Genomic DNA, 23,789 nt, shown 5'->3' on the forward strand with positions numbered 1-23,789 from the left:
AAGCTGAACATCTTAACCACACATCAGTGACCACACTTTAGGTCAAAAAAGTGCCCCCCTGAATTTTGACGGGTGTCCACCGAGATATGTGAGACAGTTACTGCGTAATTTCCTTTCCTCAAATACAATTTTCATTTTCTTCATTACGGCTCCTCTTTATCTTCTTTCACTCCCACTTACTCCCTTCCTCTACGGTGCGGTTCAGGTGTCCACCGACATGACAGAGAATTACAGCGCCATTTCCTTTCCTCAAAAAGCGTTGCGTTCAAAGGGCAAGGCATCACCCCGAACGGGTGGTGGCGTTCCCGTGGACTCCCTGGCAGCGCTACAACGCGCTGTCGCGTTCCACTCCTAAAGGCGAAGCTTAAGCTTCATTAATTAGCAGTTAATTAGTATTCAGGCATTAATCAGTAATTAAACATTAATTAGTGATTTGTCATCACTTAGTAATTAGTACTCAATTATATGTGACGCCACCAGTGCCACAGAAACAGCGAAGGTGGTGCGGAAAACGCTTCCACCTCTACCCACTTTAGACAGTCAAAGTGCCCCAGGAGTTTTTGCCGTTCACTCAATTATCAGTATCTAGCTTCACCGCCGAAGCGATGTTTTTTCTGCCCGGTTACTTGAGCTAAGTGGGTAGAAGAAAACGAAATCATGGTTTCACGTGGGGCTCGCGAACAGCGCAGAAGGCTCTTAGTACAAGTCACCATCTCTTTCGGAAGCCATGTCTGTCTTCTTCAGGCAACTGCCGCTTCCCGGCGGCGACGGCTGCTACGACTGCCTGATTCGCACCGACGACGGCGGCGAGTTCAAGGCCCACCGGTCTTTCCTCTGCACCACGAGCCCCTTCTTCCGGGCGGCGTTCCGCGCCGAGTACGGTTCCCGCAAGGAGATGCTGCTCACGGGGGTCTCGGCGTCCGTGCTCGACATCCTCCTTGGCTACTACTACGCGGATGAGGCAAGCCTCGGGAAGGGGTTAACAGGTGGAGGAGTTGAGAAGCCAAGCATCGTAATAATGAGCCTGATGTCTCGCCAGTGGTTGCAATAGAAACCTAGAGATGGCGAGACAGTAGGGTGTTAAAGCATCCCTTTCTGAGAAGTCGCAGTAACGGTTTTGAAGTGCTGTGTCCGCAGCATGCAGGAAAATGCTAGAGCACTGCAACATCAGTTACACCTAAGAATCTCTGTGTTGCTCAGGAGGCAAGCGTCCTGGTGGTAGGGAAGCGATGTTCTGCCGTGGCAATGCTAAGTGGCACCTCGCATTGGCATCAGCATTAGTTTGAATAAAGAACGGAAGCATACATTTTTTTTTTTTGCAATGGTTAGTAGGTACCTGAAATCAGGCGGCTTTTTTTTACATATTCTGCCTAAACTCACGGCAGAATATGTAGAAGAAAAACAGGATAAGTTTTCTTTTTCAAGAGTTCTCCTGCTTATGATACAAATGTGTTTGTGAGCATCACTGCAGTTGCGCATCAACAACGGCAACGTGGCCGATGTGCTGGCGGCTGCCGACATGCTGCTGATGGAGGAGGCCCGTGACCTGTGCCTGGACCACCTGCTGCACAACATGGACGTCGACAACTGTCTCGGCTTAGCCGCACTGGCGCTGTGGCACCACTGGCCGAGATTCCGAGACACTGTGTTCTCTTTTGTGCGCGAACACTTCGGCGCGGTGAGTGAGAGCTTCTTTATTTTCGATGGAAGATGTACCCCCTTGGCCGAAAGCAACCGAGCAACAGGTTTTTGCTTCTCAACCATAAAACGAAGCCTCTAAGGCGCCTGTAAAGACCGAAAGGTGTCAAAATGTGACGATAAAGGTTCACCTTTAAATATATTCAGAGCCTAAGGGCTGCCAGAGTAAGTGCTTCGCTAAGTGGCTAAGAAAGAAACCACTGTTGCCCGGTTACTTTTGGCAAATACGGTATGTGGGTGAATAGTGATTCATAATCGAGGTACTGCGAGCATCACTGTCAATTGCTGCATTATCCGACATGTGAGCGTATTAAATAACACTGCGACGGATGTTTAACCAGGATGTTCGGCTACCGAGGCGTATGAGATCGCAGCGTGGTGCTTATAATATGAAAGTTACGCATGAAATGCTTATTGTCTTACATCTTCGTTTTGAAGCAGAAATTTCAGCCACCGATATCAGTGTGGCGAAGGTTGTGTGAAAATGGTTCGAGGTTGACAGCAATTTACCCTCATGCTGCAGGTCCATCGATTCCTTTTGGGCCCAGTTGGCTGCCTAGATGGCACTGCGACTGTTTGCCTTCGCCTCCTGAATTTTCTAGCTGTGTCTTCCAAACTAGCTGGGCCACACGGGATGCACACTTGCTTCCTCTACATTAGCATGCGTGCCACGTGATCTCGCCCGCGCCTGCCTCAGGAAGACTAACAGCCACGTGGTTCGAAAGTCCGTTCCGGCCCGGTAACTACAGGAAGCTTAGGCATATCGCAAGCCCTCGTTTTTCAGTGGTGCAAGAAACGTGTGCGATGGCACTAGAAGCATTGTGAAGCGTGAATTCATTAAATTTGCTTCAGTGTATGTACCCCACAGTTCGTCTAAGCAGGAGTTCACTTGCGAAAAAGAACGCTTATGTTTAAAAGTTTGCCTCGATAAATGTCTCCAAATTATTTGTTTCGTCTGCTTGTCGCAAATATATTTGCACAGAAACCTTTTCTTACATGTTACGGATACGCAAGTTAATAATTTCACGGGACTGGAAAATTAAACATTCATGAAGAAATGGCGGAAAAGGGTAGCTTCAAATCACGCAAAATATATCATGACAGAGATTAGACATTGGTTTTTGTGTTAGGAAATATTAGAGGCTGTTTATTTTTTCGAACACGTTTTTAATCTACCCTGCCTATTCAGCGCAATTGTTCCAGACGTAAACAACTCCTTGGCGCTGCCATCTACGCCAACACTGCATATTCATAGCAGCCGGTATCTTTGAGCAAGAGACTTCTTGGTTTGGTTTATTAGGGTTTAACGTCCCAACGCGACTGAGGCTATGAGGGACGCCGTAGTGGAGGGCTCCGGAAATTTCGACCACCTGGGGTTCTTTAACGTGCACTGACATCGCACGGTACACGGGCCTCTAGAATACCGCCTCCATCGAAATTCAGCTGCCACGGCCGGGACCGAACCCGCGTCTTCCGGGCCGGCAGCCGAACGCCATTACCACTTAGCCACCGCGGCGGGGCATGAGGCTTCTGTTAACACTTTGCGCTCAAGGATAAGAAATCGTTTCTAAAGTAGGAAGCGTATCATTAGTTGAAGTTCGTCGCAACATTCGGCTGATTAATATCACGTTTGCTTTCTGTTGCTCACTGTGTGCAGGTATGGCGAAGCAGTAGCGAGTTTTCGAGGGCTTCAACAGGGCTGCTCGTCGAGCTGCTTTCTTCGAGCGAGCTGAACGTGCGAGACGAGGTGGACGTGCTGCATGCCGTCCGTCACTGGTACACGCAAGGCCGTGCGCGCACAAAAGAACGGAATGCCGGCCTGTTCATGCTGCTACAGTGCGCGCGCATCGGCCTGTGCAGAGAATCGTGAGTGGGGCACTCTGTACCCAAGGGCTACTTAACGCATGCTACACTTGTTTTCGAGAGTGCACGCGGCTACACACATAATCTCCGCTTACCACTGCATAAGCAGCATTCCTCCTATTAAAGTCTGCGTGGCAGCACTGAAGCAAAGCTCATGGAAACGAATTCGCAAAACTGCACTTCCGCGGCTCTCAGAATATTACACCAGGTAGGTTTGCTTTAGTACGCGAGGAAAATTGTAACTGAAATTGAAATTATTCCCAAAGCCTACGCAACTAACGATAGCTTGGAAGCGGGGTGGCAGTCTCCAGCTTAACGTAACCTCTTCAAAGGGCCAGACAACGAAGCTTGAATGCTTGTGTTTCAAGAGACATGCAATTATCATTCAATGAGCATTCTTTTCCGGCAGCCCAATTTGGTAGAATTATTAAGCCAGTATATTATCTCTCTCTCTATTAGCCAATGGTCTGTTGCAGTACATTGGCCTTCTGACACTGGGTCTTGGTGCCTTTATCGAGACTGCCGTCAGAGCATCCATTAGTTTCATGCGCTCAAAAGTGCGCACTCAGAATGCTCTTGCTGGAATCTCGCTTCGTGATCGGCCCAAGTTAATGGCGCTAGTCGAAGAAACAAAAGCCGAGGTACCGACGAGCTCGCAACCGGTCGCAACATTTACAAGCTCAACGTCACCGCAACCAATCTCTCGGCCACCAGTACCAAACATCCTTTCACTCAAAGGAGATTTTATTGCGTGCGGGATTTTGTGATCCAAGCCGTAAAATCCAGTCCAAGAAAACTATGGTTTTGATACGCTCGTGTGGCGCAGGACTCTCATCGAGTTTCGGCAGGTGAACCCGACCTTTGCCAGTAGCAAAGAATACCACACGGCAGTGTGCGAGGCCGTACGGACGGGACCCTGCGTGTGCTCACCCAGCCCGCTGCGGCTGCTGCACTTGGAAGGCGTCGGGCTGGAGGCATGCAGAGCGCTTGCCGCTGCGAACCCCCGACACGGCGACGCAGGGTCGAGTGGAAGCGTTGCACCCAATGCGCCCAAGGGTGGTGAGTTGGCATCCGCAGTGACCACCTCTCAGTAGCTGAATTAGGAAAGCAGCGTTTACAGAAAAATGCTGCTTCCTATTTACGGTCAGTTGATCTGCTGCCGGTTTTGCAAGCTTCAATCGCCGAACTCTTTCTGGCTCCACTAAATCACGTGACCACGTTCTTGGGCATCTTGTTATTTAGTGATTAGTCCTCTCCTCGGCTACCTGATATACAGTGGATTCAATACAACCCGGTCACGGTGGGAGTATACGCGTCTGGTATACTCCCATTGCAACTCGTACTTTGCGCTCTTCGTTCGCGATACGCTGGCTGCTTATTGAAAGCACCAAGAGAGCAAGATCTGTTACGACCATTTTGAAACAGTTTCGAAGAACTAGACCAAAAAGAAAAAAATCCATCAAGGAAGTCCCGAAAAACAGAAACAAGAAAACAGTTCTTTCGTGCAGAGATATATGTGCGTACCTGACCACTCGACTGACATAGGTTGAAAGTTGGCCCTTGTGTACGTTACCTCCGTGTTTGCGCGCTCCTATAGCCTCAAGTTGTTTGGTTCACCACGAGGAATTACCCGCTTCACTTGCGGCCATGCCGAACAAAACTGGACTTTGGTGCACATGGGATACAAATTGAACATCAGGCGGGGTGTCAATAGCATAAGTGTTTTCTAGACCAGCAGCCTAAGATGTGCGTCTTAAAGAGGTCAACTTTAAATGAGCAGCTCTATACGTTAATATCGTTACGCGCCACCATGCGTGTGCTACTACCCCCGGCACTGACTAAATTGTTGGACACCAGACACCTCCGGCACAACTTGCGCTGAAGCAAGCCGGAGAACCCAACATCACCGAAAGTGAACCAAGCATTTGATCTCTGGCGGGCATAACGTGAGCGCTCAGCTCCGAGCTCCTGCCAGCGTCGTCATTTTCTGTATAAATATAATGAGCCGTTACGTTTTCATTTCATTCGTAACATGTACAGCATTAAAAGCTGGCAATAAAGCCCAACAAGGTTTGAGCGATCTCAGTGCTGTCGATAAGCTCTCTGTTTCAACTCGTCACTACGACAGTGAAATTTTTATCGTGACCCCTCGGTAAGGCGAAAGCCCTTTGGGTAAAGTAAATGAAATGAAATAAAATGCGCGCATATGTAGAGAGGTTGTCGTAAACGGCCGCAGTACCTGCTACCACAGAACGCCCACAGCTACTGCACTTGTGACAATATCTTACCATCTTGAGGTTAGAACCATAATGGTGGTTCAACAGCGCAAACACTCAGAGACCAAGAAAGAGACAAGACACACACGCCAGCGCTGATGTGTGTCTTGTCTCTTTCTTGGTCTGCATGTGTGTGCGCTGTTGAACCACCATTATGAATCTACACCAATTAGCCCAATGTGCAGTTCTTCTACAGTTTAGAGCCCTTTAGCAGTCATATTTCGTGAGAAATCTAAAACTAACCTGCACTCTTCAGTGAGTACCGTTCAGTCATGCACGTCTTCTGTCGCGCGAAATTGGTCTACTAGGCAGTGAAAAATGACAAAACTGCGAAAGGACAAGAGCTTGTCCGTCGTTTGTTATTTCGTCGCTATCGCTATCATTCATTTCTGTGCCCTCACATTTTGGCCAAGTTATATTCCTAACAGCACAAGTAGAGCAGGCCCTTTTCACGGTATTTATTTGCTTAGATGAGGAGCCACTGTCTGACTTGTTTAATCGCTTAGTAATCATCTCAATGCGAAAGAATTATATGGCTCTGTCGAGTCAGCAAAAAGTTTCCGCAAAACGTGTCCGCAAATTTTGTCCGCATGATCACGTCGTTCTCTGATAATAAATGTGTGAAAGTGTGATTGCGATAGATAGTGTGTGATAAAATGTTGCCGTGGGAAATAGTTGGTTAATGAGATGTAATCAGTTAATGAAATGCAAAAAGACGCGAAAAATACACTTAGACGTCAAAACAGCCATGGGCGTCGATATAGTACATGGGCGTCACAACAATCACGGACGTCGATATAGTATGGGGACGTTTTGCTTTCGCATTGCTCCAATGCGCGTGGCCGCAATGATCTCAAAGTTTTTTACCGCTAATATGGTTATAGACTCCCTGATACCGCGACCAGACATTGAAGAAAGCTTCATAGCTTCCCTCCATAGCCGCATGGTGGGCTCATGTTGATGAGTTTGCGCCGCAGGTCATTACACTTAAACACGTTGGGTAAAACAGCCCATTATTTTCTACTCGCCAGACGAAAATGCCCCATTCTCCCGATCTGTCCGCAGCCATCGCAGCCCTGTTTCGGTTCCCCTGCGAGCGCTGCGCCGGCGCGAATCCCGAGCGCTGGGCTCCGCGCGTTCCACACGAGGTGTTTTTCACGGTGGGCGGCTGGAGCTCTGGAGAGGAACGGGACGCCGTCGAGGTGTACGACCCCCGGGCCTACCGCTGGCTCATGCACACCATGCGGGGCACGACACCCAGGCAAGATGCACGATTCGCATTGAAGGGTTCTTTCGTGTACCACGAGCGAGCCGAGGTCGAAGCATACGCCCTCTCAATTTTTGGAATAGAACTAAAATAAACGCTTCCTTCACCCTTTCTGTGCCATCGTTGCTTCCCTCTGTCGTGACAGTGTTGAGAGGTCGCTACGCATTGTCTCCGTGTACCAAGTGGCCTCAGCTTACGCAGGACCGGGTTGACTGGTGATATATAGGAGAGTCATTTGTCCTGCAGTGGGCGTAGTCAGGCTGATGATGATGATGACGCCACCAGTCGAACCGTCCGCTGCAAATGATATGTGAACAGGTCAACTGAACCGCGAACACACCAAACACAACATTAGCCGCTAGAGAGAACAAGCAGTAGACCTCCATTAGCGCCTCCGACAACCGGGCCTACGCGCCTTTGAAATGAAGACCATCGGCTTTAGTAACTAATCTCCCACAACTGAAATATTGTTTTACAGGACACATTTGGATAGTTTTGTCCACCTTACATTTGTCACCTATAGTAAAAGGAGCCCAAGCAATGGCTGCAAGGCAGGGTGTGCAATGTGAGAGCGGTAAACTCCTGATCATTTCCAGGGCGTACCACGGCGCAGCGATGGTGGGCAAGTTTCTCTACGTGGTGGGCGGAATGCGGGGAAGCTCGTACCTGCGCTCCTGCGAACGCTTCGACACCGAGCTGTGTGTGTGGGGTCCCTGCTCGGCCATGCACACGGCCCGCGGCTATGTAGCCGTCGCGTCCCTGGACAACTACGTCTACGCCATCGGGGGACGCGACGGTATGCGTTCGCGCTGTCGAGCGTTTTTGCGTGAGCTCTAATTGGCTAGGCTTTGGGAGGAACCGGCAATGTTTATTCCATTCGTGCGTGCCCTAAGAACATGGTCGTGGGCTTGCCTTATATGGGAGCATTCGTCATTCCTGAACTCGATAAATCTTTAGTACTTTTGGTATTGAGCGAGTAGACTAACTATAGGGATTACATTTTTAATACAGCGTTTGTTCATTGTTTACATTTTTCTGAAATGTCATTGTCATTTGGGGCTCCTTGATGCAGACACCGGTCGCACTGCCAGTGTGGAGCGGTACAACCCCGTCTCCAACCAGTGGACTACGGTGTGTTCGATGAGCAGGGCGCGCAGCGGCGGTGCAGCCTGAGCATTCAGAGGTAGGTGTGAACCAATGTTACTGTGTGAACGACAGACTCCGCTCACACCTATTTTTCTCGCGCGCACCCTAAACAACCTACTCGAGAAGTACCTCAATGCTTAAACGATATACGGTATATCCCGGCGTTTCCGCTCTTTTGCGTCCTTTCTAAGTGAAGGTGTGACTGTAGTAAGCTGTGGAAGTTATTTGCATGCCACGTATGGCTCTTGCTATCGAAGTTGTCTGCACAGGATTGAGGATTTGCATTATTTCAGAACGTTTGTCAAAGTAAAGCTAAGAGTTTGCCGCGCTCTGCGTTGCACGACACAGCAGCCAAGGCCAGCGACTTGCGCTAAATTTCGCTACGGTCGTAGCGGCTCTGATAAATCCCGATCCATGTTCCACACTTAGTTGTAACTAAAATTCGTCGTGAGATATTGCTACCACAAGCCATGACAGCCATATCAAGAATCTGTCACAAAATTTGGGGGCGTAATTGCTTGCCCACAGCTACATCTTGTTTCTGTCGACCACCACCGCATCCATCCTCTACACATAATAAAGCTGCACAAGCCCTGAGGTTCATCTACTGCGGTATTCCTCTCGTCTAGCACGCCTTTCCCACGCCATCGATTGGAATGTTGTTATCGCTGTAAAAAAAGTGATTTTTGAGGAAGAGAAATGGCGAAGTAACCGTGTTACTATTCTGTGGAGACCTCAACCGCGCCGTAAGGAAAGGGGTGAAGGTGGGAGTGAATGAAGTAAAAGAGAAAGGGGTGCCGTAGTGGATGGCTCCGCAGTTATATCGAACGCCTGGGGATCTTTAACGTGCACTGACATTAAACGGCACACGGGCGCCTTTTCCGTTTCACATCCATCGAAACGCGGCTGCCGTGGTCGAGTTCGAAGTGGGGCACTCCGGGATAACTGTAGAACCCCAGCTTCCAGTTAGGCACATGGCTTCAAAGCATGCAGATTTAAAAATGTCTCGCGTACCTCTGCACTTATCCAGTGTAGTCTGAGTCGTCGCGAGAGTAAGTCTGAAGCGAAGCAGTCCTCACGCCCTCACTGTGTCGCTGCCCGTTCGACGCAGGGAAGCTGTACGCGAGCGGCGGCTTCGACGGCCTCGTGATTCTGAGCAGCGTGGAGGAGTACACGCCTTCGTCCAACTCGTGGTGCCAGGTGCAGCAGATGCCGGGACCCCGCTGCAACCACCAGATGGCGGCGATGGCGGGGCGCATCTACGTCGTCGGCGGATACAACGGCCTCTGCCGCCTCAGCACCAGTGAGGATAGAGAGGGAGCGCACGGGCGTGTTCTTCCCTCTCGGGAAACCACGAACGCTGTGCAAGTTCCCTAAAAGAGTCCACGAAAAACATCATCCTTTATTGCCCGCCCATTCATATTCACGTTGTATTCCTGCCATCGGTGTAGATCGGCGAGTCTGACGTCTTTTTGTTGTCGGTATGTTAGCGGATGTTCTTAGAACGACAATATTTGATGTAATATGCTCTGTAATCCGTAACTTCTAAATTCTCTGAAAAACAGCCTAGAATAGTTGGATAGTTTATACTACTCGCCTTTATACCCGACAAAAGCGTTTGTTACAAGTTACCTTCCCTTTTTAACGCCTTCGAATCGAATAACTTCAATTTATTTATCTGTACCTTTGTTTCTCATCATACGCACAACATCATTTTGAATGCTTCCTATATTCGCAAGATTTTATGTTACTGTCTGACTGTTTTTGTCATTGTAGTTTGTTTATGCTAAGGCATTATTAATACCCCTTGTATATTAAAGTTTGACGAATTCTGTATCGCTTTCCATGAATGTTTTTTATGTGCCGCTGGGTTCTTCCTACCAAAATAAACCCACCAGGGACAGTTGGCTGGGCAAGCTGTCTGGGAGAGGCTTGTTTCCCGTCAGCCTCCCATCTCTATTCGTATGATCTCTATCTTTGTTGATCTCTATCCATTGGTATGATTGTTATCTCTGTTGGCAAGATAACATAATTATACGAGGGTAATAACTTCCAGCATAAAGGCCCTTAAAACTTCATACCCTCTATATGCCCTTGCAAGGAAAGTGTGGTAAGCATCAGTGCATGTCCTTGAAAAGGTGGTGATGGTTTCCGAAGTAGCACAATCTTGCCGACTAAAAAACAAAGGCGCTTCGGGCAACGAGAACTTTGGAGTACCAAGGACAGATATTACTTTACAGAGTTCTGCAGACAGAAAAATGTACTCAACCGCTTCAAAACACAGTGAGCATCATGAGTCTATCCGTGTCTTGCATGCACCTCTGGCTCCTCAATCTGCGAATCCTGTTTACCGGTAGTTCGATGGTCTGTCTTGGAGAAATAGTCCCTCTTGACAAGTTCACAGAAACATGAGAGACTTTGCTCAGCAACGGCCGCAGCAAGCTGGACATTTTTATCTTTGTCCCGCGAAAATAGAAGCCCGGTCATTTAATTTAAGTATAGTGAAAAAGAAACATTGTGTCCTTTCCCTCAGCCCTCGTCCCGTTGCATATGAGTCTCAGGCCGGCGGAAGAGTGCTGAATAGACCCCAGTATAGGCTCAAGAAACATATCGCAAGTGAATACCGAATTTCGTTTAATTTGAATCCTGGAAAGCAGCAGTAACGTTATTGCTGTAAATTCATATGTTACTACGGAAGAAAATCGAAACGCGACGCACTAATACGAATAAATTGCCTTCATTGTTCGGCGTCGTGGTGGGAGCCAATACGAGAACATTTGAGAGGAAGGCTGAAATGGCTGCTGTTTCAAGAGCTCTCTTACACTGCATTAACGTCTGTTAAATAGGGCCACTACACGGTAGCATCTCCCTTATGCCACCATTATTTTTTTTTCAACTACGCATCCAACGTCGAAGTATTAGATGCCTATCCATTGGTGAGTTTTTTCTGTCAATTTGAGGTCTCTCCAGTTGACGCAAGTCTCAAAGGGAGTAGAATTGTTTTGCACTCATTGCGTGCGCCAGCCAGGCAAGAAATTTATTTTCTCTCTTCGTCGCCTATGGGCTGTCGGTAGGCACAAGGTAATATCAATGTGTTTCTCCCCGCAGCCTAAACTTGTGGTCTGCTGACTTGCACGCCCTGCGCAGTGATCGCCAGCGAGAAGGACAAAGCCCCGTCCTCCTGGCAGACCATGGCGCCTATGTGCATGGGCCGCAGCACTTTCGCTGTGGCACAGCTGTACGGAGACCTTTACGTCATCGGCGGATTCAATGGTGCACACCTCTCTCTCTCCGCGTCTCCTCAGCTTCTTTTACGAGCAAAGGAACTGCTTGAATCTGCGTTTTACCACTTAGATACTTGCCTGTCCAGTTGCATTTGCTCGGCAAATGTGGTTTCTGCAGAAAGCTTAAGTCCAGAGTGGAAGAATCCAATCTTTACACGAAATAAAACGTTTTGTTTTCCTTCGATCAATGAATCAATCAATCAATCAATGAATCAATCAATCAATCAATCAATCAATCGGCAGTTAATTACGACGCTTTGCTGCTGGACACTCAGATAGCAGGTGTAATGCATAGGCGCAGGGCTGCCCTCATTTTTAAGAAACCCAAGGACTGCTTAGCACAGATTTTAACGCCATATGCATATGGCTGCTACTAGAACACCCCCCCCCCCCCACACACACACACACACGTTTATTTCTGAGGTCAGAATCGTCAGTAAGAATAAATATTAGCGAATAAAGAGGATGAGGGTAACAAAAAGAAATAAATCAGCAATTAGAAGCCATAAACTTGATTTCAGAGGCACTAATTGCACGCAAAAATGTAGCTGGGAAAGTTTGCCTAGTGGAAAAACTACAGAAACAGGCGCTAAGCGCAGCGTCGAAAGATCACTTTTTTGTCTTTTGGCGGCGGGAATCTCTATTATTCCAGAGGTCTTCGTATGCAGTGCGGAAAGCTTTCTTCATATATCTTTTACAACAACATATATTTCCGGCTCTCAGGTTGCTGAAGTTTGGCTGTTGAAGTTTTAATAAATAAAACAACAGATTCAACTTCCTGCCTAAATGAACGGCTATGGAGCCGTAGTTCTCGACCTATTCAGCTGGCAAGAGAAACATGACCGCCAAGAAGTCATGACTGCTTTAAAAAACCGGGCTGAACACGGTCAGTACTCAGCCTCAATACTGCCCCCTATTAGTGTTCTACTTCACGCACATAAAAAAAAAAGAATCAAGTGACGCACTGACTTGTATAACTTTCTACAGTTGAAGACTCTCTACAATGCCGTTTGATCATTACTTTTTACTGAACGCAGGAAGAACCACGACAGCCGAAGTTGAACATTACTCGCCCGTGACAAATACCTGGCGGTCCGCCGTTCCACTGAACGAGCCGGTCAGTGCCATGGCCGCCTGTTACGTGAAGGGCCTCGCACTTGCGAGGCGACTGGCCACTCGTGGTGAGTGTCGTTTTACAGGCAAAAGTACAGGGCTTCGTCACACAAATTAATGATTAGAGATCGAAAGTTCAGCTCAGCTTGCGCGAGCGGCGCTTAAATTTGAGGGTAAGTTCAGTTACAACCTGCAAGCATGCATAACCTGCCTTGCCCTGGTTAATAGCTTTCTGATTCAATGGAAAGCATCTCTGCTGCTTAGCAAGTTCGATACATTTGGATGAAACTAACTAGTGAGACATGAAAGGGGATATTTCACGTGCACGTGCGCGTTCAGAAAAAATTTTTTGCAATACTCAATAATTGTTCCTTTATATTGTTTGCAGGAGCGCTCGGGCAATTTGCGTCCGCGCACAATCGTCATGAAACTGGCCAGCTCAGAGAGCTCAGGAATTTATTGCCAACAGATCAAAATGCCACAACACGTTCAACAGCCAGGAGGAGTATCGACAAAATTTAAGACACTTCAGTCGTGCTCGAGGCTCACCACAAAATATCGGATCGCTCAGCACGTCCTGTGCGAATAAATGAAGCACTCCTACCAAGGAAGAGATCAGCTATGTGTGCATCTGCAGTGGTGGAATTCGGCGAGAGTTGATTGCGGTGTTGCTCGACCGTAACATGCGCGTCGTCATCGCAAGGCCTGGCCAACTCTGCAGTCAGGTTGTCGGAAAAGCCGACCTGAAGGAAGGCCCATTTGTGTGTCTTAATTGAAGCGGATTCAACTGTTGAAATATGAAGTGGTCTGTGAGCAGTTAATCACAAAGGAACCGCTAGGCACTGGCTCAATAGGCAGCCAGCCATGAACAACGAAATACGGCCCGACAATACGGCCCGACAGTATTCGCCGTTTTCCTCCGGAACACTGGAAATGCCCAGTTCTCTCATTCTTGCGCATGCGCCTACTATAAGCGGAAACAGGCTTCGTGCTGTTGATTGTGAAGTAAGATGGCGGAATTATTGTTGTCGTAACAATTAAATGTCATGGGCAAGCTTCTACTACCGGCAGTCAAGTGCAACTCTTGGCACGGCAGCAGCAGCACTGTGACCTGGGGCCATAAATGTGAGTGGTTCCGGCTTGCAGCAATGCGAACCCCTACTCTGTGATGCAGCCCGAGAGTTGGACATTAAAGGTGTGAAGCACGCGTAAACGTGTTCCCTGCGGTGGCCATGCCAAAGAGTTAGATCTCTTAAGCCGAGTAGGGCGCTGCTTTAGGTCGGTCTCGTTGCATACGCTCTACAACTGTTAAACTTCTTGGCCTCATTAATGAAACTAACCATTTGCTGGCTCAAAAACTTGGTCCCTCGGTGAAGATGAAAGCAGCTTAAGGCCTTTAACAAGGACTGCTAACACGGCTATCAAATTTAGCAGTTTTTCGAAGAATCGTAGCTTCTGAGAACAGGAAAACCTCCCGCGAGAAGAACATTATCTGGATCGTTAAAACGAACGCTGCCTACTGCGACAGTGCCCGCCAATTTCTGCTCAAAAAATTTCTTTTCCTGTAGTCTTAAGCATAAAAGCTGCCGTAGATAATACAATCAATAAAGTTAGGACTCTTAAGCTGCACCTTTAGTGACGCGATAGCGCCTTCTTTTTCCTCTTCTCATTCCTTGTCTTTCTCACTTCTCACCTAAGCTCAAGTTGCAGTCGTAGTTCGTCGGCACATCGTTCTCGACAAACCCAATGCCACGAACGTCAGCATAGCTTCCGCGCTGTACGAACGGGCAGCAAGCCGCAAGTTTCGTGGTGAACGCGCCTGGAATGTGCGCTGCGTTGTTCGCCGCTCACCGCGTGATTCCTGCGCCCCCACACGGCCCCACTGCGCCCGAACGAGACGAGCGGGAGGCGCTGCCGTCGCGCGCTGTCTGTTGGGGCAGTGGCGTACATTGCGAGGAGGAGGTCTTAGTGGGCGCCGCCTGATGGCGATATGTGCCCACCAAGGGAAGAGGAAAAGTAGCGGAAACGTACTTTTGCTACTCGCATAACTGCGACTTCTGTAATTTCCATGCTCATAATTACTAATATACACCACAGCACATGTCTCTAAGCACCCTTCTAAAACACCATATTCACTAGACGTGCCTTTGTTTATTTCAAACCATACAGTTGGCGGAGTGATTAGCGCACTCGTCTCGCACTCCGAAGGCTTTGGTTCGATTTCCCAACTCGACCCATTTCCTACTCGGTTTTATTTATTAATGCTTCTGGGATTTCCCGCTCACGGCCAACGCCGCCGACGCCGACACCGGCGACACGAGGCCCTTAAGGCTATTGTGCTAAAACAAAGCGCATGGCAGCCAATTTCTCATGAGTTGCGCACAGCTTGTTTGAGGAGAAGTCAAAATTCTAGCTGCCAGGCAAGCTGTGAGGTAATGCTGTCCTGAGGTTCTACCTTCCTGACAAGGTTTATTGCTCATCCATGTCACAATAACTCGGAATCAGGCACGATAGCTTAAATGCACCAATGCCAAGTTTAGCCCCGCCGCGGTGGTTCAGTGGTTACGGCGCTCGGCTGCTGACCCGAAAGACGCGGGTTCGATCCCGGCCGCGGCGGCTGAATTTCTTGAAGGCGGAATTCTAGAGGCCCGTGTGCTGTGCGATGTCAGTGCACGTTAAAGAACTCCAGGTGGTCGAAATTTCCGGAGCCCTTCACTACAGCGTCTCTCATAGCCTTAGTCGCTTTGGGACGTTAAACCCCAATAAACCAATAAACCAACCAATGCCAAGTTTACAAAGCAAGCTCAAGCTACCCACGCTTTGCTTAAACCGTGCGTGGCACGCACTCATTTCTTTCAATCTGCTTTTGCTCCTTCTCATCTTATTCCTCGCGGCGTAATTCAGGTTTCTCACAGTCCGGTGTGAGGCAGTTCTCTGGCCTTCATTTACCACAACGCAACCTAAAATAAACAGGCAAGGCGGTCTCTCATTGCAGCTATAATGCTCTCCTAGACTAAGCGGGTGTAGCAGAGTTTCAATACTCGGGCCTTCTTGCGCAGATCGTCGCCGCTAAACTAGAACGACACTCTCATGCTGCTCTGAGAAGGTCCTGCAGTACCGCGAACAAAAGTGAAAACACACACACACATATATATATATATATATATATATATATATATATATATATATATATATATATATATATATATATATATAGGTTGAAGAATGCAACCGGGAGCAAAGTCCGCTTTTCACCCTCACAGTTGTCACAGAGACGGCGCTGCCTGCAATAACGGGCGTAGTGCCTGTGCTGAGCAACCGTTCCCTTCACTGTGTTCTTTTTTTTAGTTCTGGCTCTCTGCGCATATCCTAATATCGGACAGTTTTGCAAAACTTTGTCTGTAAATTTTGAAAAAAAAAAGTAATAGTGCAGCAATACACCCACGAAAAGGCTGGAAAGACAATAGACAAAGTTTTGTTACTTTTGTAAAAGGAAAAATTACTGTTTTGAAGTTGGAATTCACGGTAGAGGGACAGCCAGAAATAGATTGGCACTTCCAAAGCTTTTTCATTTCTTCATACCTCCGGTAGTCATATTTACACTGCTTTTCTGTGATGTTGAGTGGTTTTGTCATCTGCTGCAAGTCCCGCAGCTTCTAATGATAGAAGACTGCGTTGCCAGGACTCGGGAATATATACTGAGAGCCCTTTTGGGAAAGCTTGAGTTTCACGCTAGAAAGATTAAATTGCGACGCTATAAACTGGGTGCCATGATGGATGACGTCCAAGAAGTGCTAAAGGCTGAGCGCCAACTCACAGTTATGGACATCCATTACTCGGCCTCGAGAAACATCTGTAGCTACGCTGGAACTCTTGGCGCGCTTAATGAATTCAAGATTAAAGTTCTACCTTCAGATGACTGTACTATTCAAGGACATTCATCTATCAAAGTGAAAACATTCAGTTTTCAGAGCGCTGGCAGTTGCTCGCTTTTTCAGTTTTGTCAACAGCGCGTCTCCAGAATTAATAAGGTACGGTGGGCGGTGACATGGTGTGATGCCGAACCCGTCGTGTGGAGGGAGAACTGCGGCTACTCACATAAAAAAAATTCTAACACCCATTACAACTCCATTATTCTTTTTCACTGGTGTCCACACTGTTCGCAATTAAAGCCTAACAGCACTATCCATTATGTATAGGGTGTTTCACCTAAGATTTTACACAAGTTTTAAAAATATTTTTGTTTAGATAAAAGAGCGCTTTTTTCAGCATAGCATTTTCAGCGTTGTACTACATCGGAATACAGCTAAGATGTGCTAACTAGTAGGTTGGTTAACTTATAATTAATAGTTAAACTTTTAACTGTTGCTGTTAGGCTCCTTAACTATTGAAAGGCGTGTATAGCCCACCGTAAGCGATATACATATCAATTTTTAGTTTTGAAAAGGCGCTCACCCTCGGCGGTGTGGCCAATTAAATAATACCTACATCGCGCCAAAATACACGCGCTTTCGACAACCCTGCAGGCAAAGCGATTTCTCCACTGGACACCCGGGCGCCGGGGATCCCATGAACAAGCCCACCGACGGAGCAGGCGGTCAGGGCTTACAAACGCACTGTCGACGAATACTACACGGAGCAAAAATTGGACTTAGCTGATTTACCACCGCCACACCCATATCGATCCGTGAAGCTCGCATTCTTAGCCGAATACAGTTTTATCTCCTACATACGCCAGCCAAACTTTATCGATACCAGTACACTTCCACACCTCAGTGCCCAAACTGTCCACACACATATGCAGACATAGAACACTGCCTTGCACAGTGCCACGCAGCCTTCCAGTCCTCCGCCTATCCCTTCCCCCTACCCCCACCGTGGCCCATCTGGCTCGCCTCCCTGGATCTGAAGCTGCAACGTGCCCTCGTCGCCTTGGCCCAGGACCTATCGAAAGCGTAATAGAAAGAAGGTTCTAATAAAAGTGTCGCACCACCACCACCAGTGGACGTAACTCACCGAAACATCTAAATTTTGTTGGGTCACAGCGGCGATGGTAGCCGCGTTTCTGAAATTCTAAAAACTGACATAGATACTATTTAAAGTGGGCTAGATTCGTCTCAGTAGTTAAAGAGCCTAAAAGTAATGTTTAAAAAGGTAACCATTCAGTATTGATCAACCAGCCGGCTAGTTAGCCCGTCTTCGCTTTATTTCGATGTACTATACGCTGACAATGCTTTGCCGAAAAAAGCGCTCTTCTAACTCAATAAGTCTACATTCAGACACTGCGTAAAGGCTTAAGTGAAACGCCCTGTATATTCACCCGCATGTAAAAGCTACGACCGTTGCTCTTTACTCTGTCGTTAAAGGTTCCTGTCTAATTTTCAGTCCTGAGCTAATGGCTCGTCACACACGGGCTCCCAGCGCGAAATTCTGGGAGAAAATGTGTTAAGGCCACTACTATGCGTGTCAGTCACCGCGTTTTCTTTTTCTTGAACGAACACGAACAACTACAGTGTTCCTCTTCAATATAATTCGGTTTCGGGGCTTCAACTTGCGCTAAGAATCCACTCCCTTTTAAAGACAGCGCATTTCTCAGAAAATTGTGGTCCTAGTAGTTTGGAGCCCTTTACCACAGCACTCACCTTCGCATAATTATGCTCGTTTGAGACGGAAACGAATCATCTAAACATTTAGTAAAGAAGATAACCGTCGATTTGTTCTGTCCAGATATTTAGTGATGTTTTCCGATGTTTTGCGCGATGTTTTCCTCGGTGCCGATTAATCTTTCTCATGCGTTCCAGGGACCAATTCCAAAGAATTATTGAAATCGGAGCATCTAAACGAAAGTTCTTCTACTTTAAAAATTCAAGCAATAAATTAAGAATAGTTAATTTGCTAAAGACAGGACAAATAAATGAAGACAAATGAGCTAATCTTCCATGGCAAGTGAAACGTGCTGTACAATCTAAAGTTAGGAAGACCGGGATTTCACTAGTAAAATATCTTGAAGCGAGGTTAAAATCTTCATATTATTCAATCCTACTACACGCTCAAGCCATCCACTCCAGGGACACTGCTGCGAACTATAAACATGTGTCGGGACTGTAATTTCCGTAAGATGACAATGACCTGCAACAGCTGATAATATGCCGCCGCAGTGCGTCGGAATAAACCATGCGCCTTAACTGCAACTGTCATTTCACAAAATTTTCTCTTCATTTTATAATAATTTTAAATACATTTTTCACATATTACGTTCAACCTAACAGTGCATCACTAGTTTAGCTTTGCTGCCTTTCCTTCAAGTCTCCACTGCACTCCCCCAGCGCAGCGACAGTTAACGAGCATGGGGCGCTGGAATCCTCGTGTTTAATAACAGTTATCTCTCTCTCTGCCATCCCCGACGTCTGCCACCGGTATCTAGATGGTCTCTCTTTCATCCTACGTCACACAAGCTCTACCTTCTTTTGGATTTTTGGTACTCCCTGCGCCTTAATAGCAAAGAGGCGTCGTCGAAATGCCGCATGCGTTTTGCTCGGGTCTTCTCGCGTGGACACGCCTTGGCTTCCCATTGGGCGCGCTGCGAAGCGACATAGCCCTCGTTTGCTTCCCCCGTCACAGCCCAACCTAAGGCGAGAGCCGGTGACAACGACGCCCGCTCTACGTGGAAGTCTCTTCCGGTGATGCAGCATCGCTGATTGCTGTCCGCGGCTTCCGTTTCTTATTTCCTAGCGCGCCGTTTCCTGTCCGCGAGGTTCTGACAACAGTTGTTGGTGCGCGTCTTCCGCGCCTTCCGCGCCACCGGCGCTTCCGCGCCTTCCTGTTCTTTGTCGTGAGTGTTTTGCCTACTCCTAATGGCGACTCTCTTCAGCAGGATGCGCCCTCTGAAGTCTTCTTCTTTCTTGCCTGCTTCTTTCCATCAGCGCAGTGGAGACATTAGATGACCCTGGCGCTCTTTTGCTTCGCTATCTTTTGTTGGCAAATGACTAGCTAAATGAATGATTCAAAGACGCCGTCGGGGCTTACACCAATGCCTCATGAAAACGACAACGCTCCTCATCAGATTCTTGTAAAAGCTTAGCCTCTCAATGGAAGGCACAGCTGAGCATGAAGGAAATTTACATGAGCGCGCATCGTTTCCGGTACGGTTAAAAGAGTGCACAAAGCAATTAACCTTTTTACAAGAGTGGCTTTTTCCTTCAGACACAGAGGAACAGGTCTACAACATCCGACCAAGGTGTAGTACCGGAAAGAAATTCGTAAAGGAACGGCAGGGTAGAGATTTGTGGAGCATGTGACAGGAACAGGGCACCGGGAGCAAGAGGGAGTGCGCGGCCAAGAATGATGCGTCAAGGGTGCTGGTATGCCGGGGCAAGTACGCCATGTAAAATGGAACTAAAAGTCGCACAATGGTTCACACAAGTCACACAGTAAATGATTCTTTTTTTTTATTCGAGATGCTTGTAAATGATTAATTACTCTGAACGCTAACATTCATTAGAATATAAGAAGTTATCTTGGTGATAAGTGTTTAATTTTGTTGTACAGATTTTCTTTTGTCATGCCCATTAACCTTACATAGAGATTGCAAATATCATCCTTGGCACCTAATGAGTTTTTTTTTTCTCTAGTAGAGTCTTTTCCGTAGTCATAACTTCCACAGAAAGGGTTTTAAAATTTGGTAGGAGTAAATGCACCAAAATGCCTTTGACAGAAAATGATACCAAAAGCAGGAAATAAATGGGCTTCAGGAAGAAGAGGGGGTATATAAAAAATGAGAGAGACAGGAAACTGTACCAGGATAGATGAGAAACAGGTAGGTGCAGGTGATAAGATGAAGAAGCAGTGAAATTAAAATGTAATTAAATACGGTTGGTTTGGTTTATTGGGGTTTAACGTCCCGAAGCAACTAAGGCTATGAGGGACGCCGTAGTGAAGGACTCCGGAAATTTCGACCACCTGGGGTTCTTTAACGTGCACTGACATCGCACAGCACACGGGCCTCTAGAATTTCGCCTTCATCGAAATTCAGCCACCGCGGCCGGGATCGAACCCGGCCGCGGTGGCTGAATTTCGATGAATTTCGATGAACCCCAATAAACCAAACCAATCGTATTTAATTACATTTAAATTTCACTGCTTCTTCATCTTATCACCTGCACCTACCTGTTTCTCATCTATCCTGGCACAGTTTCCTGTCTCCCTCATTTTTAAATACGTTTTAAAGAACGGACAGAATTACTGGGAGAAATAAAAAAAGAAAAATATGACAGTGGCTTATCTCTGCTATGCCAGGATATACATAGCGTGAGCGCGCGCGGCGGGGCGCGCCAGCTGTGCACAGTGGCGTCACTCGCTCCTCGCGCATGCGCAGTATGGTCGACGGAGGGAGCACGCGAAATCACAAATCGCAAAAATCAAAAATCGATTATTCTAAAGGTGTTTCTACCATGACCAGCATTTCAGTCACGCAAACTGCTCTTTCAAAGAATGTGGTTGCTATACATTAAGAAGCAAAGTAAGTAAATAGAAAAGTACAACATTATCTCTACTAGATTTTCATGGTAAAGTGGCACTGCACACGCCATTGACACATCATTTACTTTCTGCGTGACCTACATACTTGCGTCAAACTAAGCGGCAATGTTTCAACTTTTTTTTCAAAGGAATTACCACCCTTTGTTAAAAAAGATATTTCCGAAAATTCGATCACGAACAGCGTGTCCATTCTCCACCCTCCGCCCACAATACGTGGAGAATAAAAAATGGTTAGCTTTTAATGCACTCAAACTGAGTAGACGTGCGAAAGCATGTGTTTAGCCTGACTGGCTCCGTCAAACGTGGCAGCAGGCTTTAATAGTTTTAAGAGTTTAACGGTTTTGGAATGAACACATATGTTTTACGAGCCTTACGAACGCAAAGAGCAAACATACGCAATGAACATCGCACTAAAATATTCGCGTTGCGTAAGTTTACAAGGTATGTGTCGAGATCAGCAATAAAAAAGAGGTGTTAGAATTAGCGTTCTTTTTCCTTGCGCGAAATAAATTCTTCACCGCTGTTCACCTCACTTCCCGCGTAGCTTTTAGTAAACATCCTGTGGTTTCGCCGCATGCTTACACAGCAGCTTCTCGCACTTTGACTAATTTGGTAGACAGAGGAAGGCGCCCTATGAGTATAACCAAAACTGCCCAAGAGGTTGTCCCACCCAAAGTGTAAAAGATAAATAAATACTTTCTTTCTTCCTAATCGTTATAAAGTTGTGATTGTTGCCAATTGCAGGCATCATGGGAGCCGCTGGCCAAAACATCGTCTCCGGTATGTGCAAGCACATACACTGAGTTTGGCTACGTGTACGCTCATGTGGGACGAGTCTAGATGCAAATGGACCACATATCATATGGTTTGTTTATGCCAGGAGTGCGAATTGGCACCGTTTATCGTGGTGTCAGCCAGAAGGAGTTCTGGGGAATATAGAATTTGGAATAAATTCAAACGGCGTGTTACCTAGGGAAGTCCGCAATCCAAGATCCGCAAACAAGCGGTGGTGAGAGGGCTTCACATATAAAGCTTCTGTATCTCTTTCACAACGAGTAAATTTTGGCTGCTTCGTGGCTACGACCGATGGCTGATGCTGAAGAGGCGCGCTCGAGGACTGTAGTCCCAGAGTGCACTTCGCAGCACGCATGCGTAGTGCCCCCGGTGTCCCGCAGGTGCTGCACAAGTACGTGGTATGTGCGCCAGCCAGCGGATCCGCGACGGGTCGCCGCTGGACGCCCTGCGCCTGTACGCCGACTACGGAGCGCCGGCCCTGTCGCAGAACCTGAACATCAACCGGCACATCGCTGCCAGCGTGTTCGCGCTGCCGGGCCTCTACGGTGCGCAGGCCTACCGAACCTGGTCCGAGCTCAGGGACGTCCTCCATGACCCCGTAAGCAGCGAGGGGAACTGCGCTCCATAAACCTACTAGGGGACCGGAAAGCTCCAGCAATTGCCTATGCACAGCGTACGAGTTCGATGGTGATGCTGGAAACTTTACTGTAGACACCCTTTATCCGGGGCTGTAAAGGGTAGAGGAGGTGAGACTGATGGGGTGAGACAGTGCCGGTAAGGCCCAGCTAGGTAGCCGGGCGCACTAGTGCTCGCATGGTGGCCGCAGAGGGCGAGAAGTGCGTCAACCGCTCTTTGAGCCGAGTGCGATGTGCGTGCAGAGATGTTCATGTAGACTATCGAAGTGAGGCACCATGCGGACAGCATCACAAGGTGTGTAGAGTGTTCGGTGCTAATGTACAACGCACGCAAAGGAAAGGTTTGTAGCCGACTCGAGACTCTGTGCTGGGTTTTTAACCAATGGTTTTGTGCCTGCGTCGCCCAGCTACAACCTAATCGGAACAAAAAATCGCAAGGTCGGTGCAGCGTAACAAAAGTGGTGAATTTTCTCTAGTCTGAGTTCTCGCTACAAATGGAAAGAAAATGATCAGGCGATGTTTGAACACAAAGGCCTGCGTGACAGAAGACAAAAAAAAAAGGTGCCGCGTTTTCGCATGTGTATACGCTCGCGATGTCCTCAGCAATTGTACCCACTCCTGCAGGTGAAGAACCTCGAGGCCAGCGGTCAGGACGTTGGCGACTTCGACAAGCTGCTGCTCATCAGCAACTATTACGCCACCCGATCTGCGTGCCAGGGTCAGGAGACCCTCGCCGAGCATGCCATGAAGATCTCCGTGTCGCTGCTGCGCTACACGGAGTACATCCCTCCGGACAAGGCCTTCTACGAGGCGGGGCTCGCCTGCAAGGCACGCTGTTCGCGCAATTTTCCACCGTGCATGTACCCGTGCTGGCGAGAAAACGTCTGCACATGACAAAGAAACTTTAAAACCTCCCAAGTAGGGCTGTGCGAATATTCTAAATTTTTGAATATTGTATCGGATATCGTCCTATTTGTTTCGCTGAACGAATGAAATAGTGCACATTCAAAAATATTCCAAACAAATCGAACGCAATCTAAAGTGTTCGAATGGTTTTCGAACAGCAGGTGCAATTTTTGAATCGGGCACGTCATACTTCTCTTGAACGGCTGTTTCAAAAACAGGGCCCCCTTCGCTGATGTAGTACAGCTCTGCCTTGGTTGGTGTGCAGGTT

The 23,789-nt window shown here is 47.6% G+C and overlaps 1 protein-coding gene and 1 pseudogene across 1 annotated transcript; both read left to right on the plus strand.

Moving 5' to 3' along the window:
* Window positions 1–727: 727 nt before the first annotated feature.
* On the plus strand, window positions 728–7,316 carry LOC149353239 (kelch-like protein 10). The gene is made up of 6 exons (XM_089575776.1): window positions 728–961; window positions 1,472–1,678; window positions 3,356–3,564; window positions 4,388–4,620; window positions 6,903–7,098; window positions 7,250–7,316. The coding sequence occupies exons 1-6, from the start codon at window positions 728–730 to the stop codon at window positions 7,314–7,316; spliced, it is 1,146 nt and encodes a 381-aa protein (XP_089431902.1).
* Window positions 7,317–7,752: 436 nt separating this feature from the next.
* LOC149353240 (uncharacterized) lies at window positions 7,753–23,509 on the plus strand (annotated as a pseudogene).
* Window positions 23,510–23,789: the final 280 nt, after the last annotated feature.

The sequence above is a fragment of the Amblyomma mixtum genome, chromosome 3, assembly GCF_055824585.1.
Source record: "Amblyomma mixtum isolate Tamu chromosome 3, ASM5582458v1, whole genome shotgun sequence".
In the NCBI taxonomy this organism is placed as follows: domain Eukaryota; kingdom Metazoa; phylum Arthropoda; class Arachnida; order Ixodida; family Ixodidae; genus Amblyomma; species Amblyomma mixtum.

Bases quoted from the DNA above. Each gene is read 5' to 3' on its own strand.
- LOC149353239 (XM_089575776.1), top strand. From the start codon at position 728: ATGTCTGTCTTCTTCAGGCAACTGCCGCTTCCCGGCGGCGACGGCTGC. The intron at 4,621-6,902 runs GTGAGTTGGCAT...ATCTGTCCGCAG, and splicing joins ACCCAATGCGCCCAAGGGTG to CCATCGCAGCCCTGTTTCGG. The intron at 7,099-7,249 runs GCAAGATGCACG...CTGTCGTGACAG, and splicing joins ATGCGGGGCACGACACCCAG to TGTTGAGAGGTCGCTACGCA.